General features: G+C 39.0%; 1 protein-coding gene across 1 annotated transcript in view; it reads right to left on the reverse strand.

Moving 5' to 3' along the window:
- Positions 1-2,396: 2,396 nt before the first annotated feature.
- SYNJ1 (synaptojanin 1) overlaps positions 2,397-6,687 on the reverse strand; it is a gene marked incomplete at its 5' end in the record, with an annotated part of 50,447 nt that continues 46,156 nt past the window's right edge. The window contains 2 exons of the mRNA XM_010157507.1: positions 2,397-3,251; positions 3,980-4,060. Coding sequence (XP_010155809.1) covers positions 2,397-3,251; positions 3,980-4,060 — 936 coding nt within the window. The remainder of the gene's footprint in view (positions 3,252-3,979; positions 4,061-6,687) is intronic.

The raw sequence follows: 6,687 nt of genomic DNA on the forward strand, positions 1-6,687 counted from the left end.
GCGGGCACTTCCGTTTCCGGCACGCCCGCTGCCCTCACCGGGGACCCTTAAAGGGCCCGCGCCACCCGCGCGCCGAGGGGCTGTGGGCAAGAGGGGCCTTGGCGCGTGCCTACGGTGAAAGAGAGAGGAAAAGCTAACGTTTCTCGAGGTCAGGAATGTTTATTTCAGGAACACACCACCGTGCGTGGGCGGGCACGCGCCACGAGCGGGAAAGCCGCTGAGACGGACAGAGCAAATGGCCACAGGGAACACAGGATTCACCACGGGGTGCCGAGCGCTTCTAATTTTAATTGTTTGTTCTTATTCTCAGAGCTTCTGCCAGCGGTTATTTCCGTTAATACACGTTACAGCGGTTAGCTAGATACACACACACACACACACTACAGCTTTGGAGCGGTTCCCGTGACCTTTTGCGGGCCTCTGCTGCCCATCTCCGTCATCCTGTGAAGTGCAAAGGTGCTGGAGAGCCCAGGTACGTTTCAGACAGTAGTTTTTAATCACTGTAATTAACTATTCAACGAAGAACATATTCATCACACAACTCCCACTAGCAAAAAAAAAAAAAAGTTTCCCCCAAACATTGTTTCGCTAATGTAAGAGTATACTGACACACCAACCGCACAGATGTTGCTAGCAGCAGTTTAAAACACGGTAATCCACATACCGAAGCACAAAGAGTATAGTACCGCTGCTGTTTAAGATGTACAAGTACTGTTTAATGACCTGAACAGGAAAAAAAGCACAATATAAACCCCACCATCCTCACTCCTCCATCCAGCTGCAGCTCATGGCTAACCATCTACTGTTTAAAGGAAGAGTGGCTTATTTTATAAATAATGTTTGAATAGCATCTGAGAGTTTAAAAAAAAAAAAAAGTACTGCCAGCATGTATTTTGCTACTATAAATATAACGCCAGTTTGCTGTGTTTCAGTTCCTGGTTGTGCAGAAGCAGCACAGCCTGCAGGTAAGCCAATGTTTGCAGTCCCCCAGGAGATGACCACACCGTGACACGTTCAGCTGTGGGTAACACTATGCGGCCGCAGACAGCGTGACGTCCTAAGACCCCGCGAATTGTAAGGAGAACTGCAGGGTGTTGTAGCGCACGTAAATGGAGATAAGGAAATACGTTATCTTGAATTGCTTCAAGGTAACAGAATACCGTATTTCATGTAATCTCAGGTGAGCTGTAGAAAATCATAAAAGCACAGAGTTGCGTTTTCATAGCATAATGCGTATAACCGTGACTTAGCCTTCGCCAGCCTCGAAGCCTAGGGTGGTCACACGCAGGATGGTCACCGTCTCTGGGCGAGGAAGAGTCACTCACTGAGCTTTAATGCAAAAGTGACAAAGTGATGACACTGTTCAGCTCAGAGAATTGCTGTTCTCCTGTTCGATTTTAAAAACGCAGCAGTAAGTCCAGTAGGCAGGGAGGGTGCTGAGCAGACAGCTCCATCACGTAAGATGACTTTCTCCTTCTCTGACGCTGTAACGTGGCGGCTCATTCCCCTACTCAGGTCTTTCCACAGGAAAAGAAAGGCCTTCTAACGTGCAAAAGAGGAGAGCGGGACTCCAGTATGTTGTCTGCATAACTGGTAAAGACTGCTCTGTATCTCAAAACCCAAGGGGAATTTCTTTCCAGAGGTTGAGGGAAAACTTGTACCAGTTGTTTCTAATTTGTGGAAAAAAAGTATCTTTAAAATAGAAAAGACCAAATGGACGATACGGAACAATTATTCTGAAGTAATGCTAGTGAACATACGTCACAATAATATTTAATAGCTGAAATGTACTGACACAGAAAATTAACGTCAAATATTGAATATATTAATACGCAACATTTTGTTTGTATTTTGAAATTAAACTATTTTTGTTGTGCCTCAAATTCAAATATAAGCCTTACAAATATCCATAGCCTCTGTTATAAATTAAACAACTTCTAAACAATACTTGTCAACATTCAAATCTCAATAAACTTTGGCAGCTCTTTGGTAAATACTTATAAATATCAATTAACAAAACAGTAAAAAGGGAGTGGGGAGGCTACCAGCAGGGAGCCTCTTTTTTTGAAATTCCACAAAGGGGAACAGAAAGGAGAGCGCCCCCTAAGCAACATCTATTTTCAGGATTGGTATATTTTAATAAGATTAGTAGCTCATCCTTCTTTTCTCTCTCTATTCAAATACTATTACATCAGGATATTAATAGATTTCAGACAATTTTTTGTGCTCTACCATATATACATATTCAAAATTTATACACAAACAATAGTGGCTGTTTACGAGTAAAGTCTCAGTGCATTTGACAATTAATTATTGCACACAGAATAATCTCAAATGCCCAATTATTTTACTGGATAAACGTAGCAACAAATATAACTTCTTACATTTTTGAACACCTATCGTTCTGTGAAATCTTGCGTTGGTGACAGCTTAGGGGCCAAGGAAGCGAAAGGATCTGTGGGGGACCTGTCGCTGGTTATTCTTGATGGCAGAGGAGGTGCAGGTGGTCTTCTTGCTGGCATCGTATAGAAGCAATCAGTAGAACTTTTATTCCAGTCATTATCAAAGGTAAAGTCTGAAACAAGAGAAGTATTTTGTTCAGTGCCCAGCAAATCTGGAGATCCAGCTGACTTCCTGGAACAGATTTGTTTAAAATCTGGAACACTTTTAGATGGCTTTAGCTTTACGTTGAAATTCTCCTCCTCGTCATCAAACGTTACCCACCCTTTTGGCTGTACATTTTTTACCATGAGAGATTTACTTCGCAAGCAAAAAGTGTTTTCAGATGCATCAACAGGAAACACAGGCTTGCTTGTATTACAACTAGGACGATTTAGGGAAGGGAAAGGATTGCAAGCTGCACGTCCTTCTAGTAAACGTGGAGTTACTTCAGACTCTCGCGTTTCTGATCTAAATGGGTTTCCAGCATTAGGACTTCTTTCAGTGAATGGATTTGTGCAGTTCGGTCCAGTAATAAATGGATTTGGAGAGCTGCGCATATGTTGCTGGGATGTGTTAAAGGTCGGAATAGGAGGCGTTGCTGGCATGCAATTTACAGTATTCAAAATATCAGCATTTCTTTGTGTTGCTGAAGGCAACTGTATCAACTCCTTTTGGTTTACAGTCGGAACGGGCGATGTTCGAACAGATGTCTGCATCTTTGACACAAGCAGCTTAAATGACAAATCTTCAAAAGGGTCACTGGTGAACTGTGTTTCCAGTTTAGTGCCGTACATTCCATTTGTGTTCATCTGGAAAGAAAACAAGGTGCTTAGTAATCACGTGGCTGGCTGTTTTAAGGTGACTACTAACCCCCCATTTCTCACCCTTCTACATGAAGAAAAGAAGCTCTTGGGCTTAAACTGAAACTTTAATACGGTTTGCTTTTAACTAGCACAAGTTGTAATACTACTTGTAGTAGAATGATTGCTTCTTTTCTGGAAAACAATAATCCTTAACCCCTTCCCTGAAGAAAAGCCTATTAGTTGTAAAGCACAATTTTCCCCCTTGCTGGTTGATGCAACTGGAATCTACTTCATGCAGGTCAGAATCCTAGCCGAAAGCACTGGTGGGCATTGTGTAAGAAAATCTTTATGATTGGGAAACGATGCTGTATTCTAAATGAGTGATAACCCAGCGCAAATATGAGACGAAAAGCTCTGGGTTTCATTCCTGGCGAGTTTGACACTGATGGTACAAGCAACATGCAAGCATCACAATGAAAGGGAAAATTAGTGTTATTAGTATCTGCACTTCAGACACTCCTATGTAGGCATATGCATCCGTAGGCATCTCCAGTGCTTCTTGACATGTGAAGGGACAATCGTCAGTTTGTAATATTTAAAAACGGCAAGTTATCATTGTTTAGAATAATACCAAATGGAGAAGACAGATTTTTCTCCACAGAACTTCGCATCTTTTAAGAACAAAATATTCCTTTTTTTATTAATTTCTTCAAACAACAATGCAACTTTTATACCTTGTAACAACTATCCCGAAAGGTAGAATATCTACCTTTGTTCAAGTCATCACACTGACAGAAGAGAGTTTGGAGCTTCCCCTTATTGAACAAATGCAAAGAGTTAAGCTTAAGTTAAAACAGCTTCTGAGAATTCAGATTTCACCAACAAATTTGTCATTTTAACACATCAACTTAATATACCCAAATAGTTTGGATAATTAGCATGAAAATCCTGCTAACCAATGTTCTGTTGAACTAGGATGCTAGCTATAACTATCAACAGCGAAACAATATTATTATAGCCTAACCCCATTCTTTAAACATCTTGTTTTTACTGCATTTACTGTGAGTAGCTTGAAGCACGTCTCCACATAGCCACTGCCTAAGCAGCTACGCAAAATTAGTCTACAGGCTTCAGAGACTCCCAGGAATAATAAGAATACTTTTCAAGTTTTTCCAAATGTACCCAGCATGGCAATTCCTTTTTAAAAAAAAGTAGTTGTAGCTTGAATTGGTTGGAAGGAGAAAAACAGTCTGCTGGCAATAATGCATTTGCTCTGGTGGGTTTTTTGAAACAACAGGTTCATTACATGCATCCCCGGTCCTACTACATCAGAGAGTTTCTAAAATAGATGAGGCCTAATGTTACCAAATCATAAATAAAGTCATTCAATATTGGGTTTTTTATATGCATACAGTAAGTGTTTTGGAAAATAATATTAAAACAAAGGCATCGAGTAACTGAGGGGGGAAACTGGGGGGTGGTGGGGTGGGGTGGGTGGAATCGAACTGTATACTAGAGTATATAAATCAAATGCAGTTTGGCACCACCTGATTAAAGTCCTGTGTTCATTAACCAATTAATCAAAAAATACAAGATTTCATAGAAACTATGAGTCCCAATTGCTCTTTATTTAAGTAAAAATTTGCTCTGAATAATTCTGAAACAAAATGCTTTTAAAATGGTAATGAACAGTGTATTTTTTTTTGGGCAATAGTAACATCTCTGTTCTTTGAGAAATGTGAAATACGGGTTTACTTTTGAAAAAAAACCAACCCAACTTTGGTGGTGCAATTGCATCAGGAATAATTTGTTTTAAAGAGAAATGTTACCTCCAACACCTACTCATTTTTTTCCAAATAGACTGAGACCAGGAGATTCAGCAGTGACGAAGCAACATATGTGGGGTTCCAATTGTTTCATAACAGATGATGAAGCAAAATGCCTGCTACGGCGCCAATAAATGCAGTTAACGGTATCGACTTTAATTGTATTATGAAAGGTATTATTAATGGGGACAGGTGACTTTTAACGTGGATGAGACTGCAGATGTATGAAAAGAAGATTCATACATCTTTTCTGCTTGAATAGATGGAGACCACATACAAGATTGGTAAATAGTCAGATACCTGTTACCCTGACGGTTGCTCCTGCTTGCGAAAGAGAAACAGACATCACAGGAAAGAAAATTAGGAAGAAAATCCAAGTCACAAAAGCAATCTCATGTTAAAAATACTTTAAGTTTTCACAGAGTCATTTTTCAAGGTATGAATACAAACAAAAAATACTTATTACACACTAAATTTTAAATTTCTGTTGTATTCTATTGTAAGACATCGAAGCTCTACCATTAAGAGTCCAAAAACCCCTCAGCTCAAGCCAATTCTAATGTTATTTCCATACAGCCATTCATTATGCAGCAGATTGTACCATTTTTTGAAGACTGATTATAAGAATTTGACTACTGATGGTCTAATTCTAACCGTCTATTAACATGAACAGCACTATAGCCCTCATTCTGGGAACTGTAGTGGTATAATCGCTCATCTATACTAATATTTTTTCAAGCTGGAAAAAAAAAAGTAAGACTTCCCATTCAATCAAAAATGAAAAATTCCTTAATTTACAATAAATAAAACTACTTACAGTAACTAATTTTCTGTTTTAATGTGTTGCTTGATAATCTATGGAGTCCTGGATATTCACACAGTATAGAAGCAATTACTTGTAAAAGGAGAGATTTAGGTTCTCACATAAGCTTTGAATCAGAGGATGGGCTTGGAATCCACTACTTCTCAAAAGACCTTGTATTTTTTTAAAAACCTTTTCTCAGAAAACTTCATATTTACAAATAATAATAAAGAAATTAAATAATCATCGTTTAACTTAACAAAAAAAAAAGAAAATGGAAATTAAAAAACTAAGCTCAAAGTTGTGGTTTCACAGCCTGTGTTAATCAACAAAATCTGATTGCAGAGAAAATTACAGGTGCCTGAACTAGTCTTAAACTATCTGGTTTGGATAGTGCTAACAGTACAGCCGCAGCATTTCACAGCTCAAATACCTGCTTACAGTGAGTATTCTTAAGCGTATTTTTGATTGCCGTGTATACACACAGAAAAATGTAATTTTGATAATAATTTTGAAAGAACTACTTGCACCTCTTTCAGAAAATGATCAGTGATAAAACTACCTTTAGCGCAGGTGTGAGGCTTTCAGAACTGACATAATGCAATCTGTTTCTATTCACAAAATTGGTAGATTCTCAAGAACCTCATGCCCTCATGTATATTCTCCGCTGGCAACACTTCATACACTCCAACAAATTAGTAGAAGTCGTGATATTCTACCTGTATATTCAAAAATATCTTCCAGTTTTTGGCCTAAGTTTCCAAAATGAAAAAATGGGAGCAGGCAGAGAGCAAGGGTCAGCAGAAAGAAAGGA

Source organism: Eurypyga helias, unplaced genomic scaffold (assembly GCF_000690775.1).
Source record: "Eurypyga helias isolate BGI_N326 unplaced genomic scaffold, ASM69077v1 scaffold14638, whole genome shotgun sequence".
NCBI classification, from domain to species: Eukaryota; Metazoa; Chordata; class Aves; order Eurypygiformes; family Eurypygidae; genus Eurypyga; species Eurypyga helias.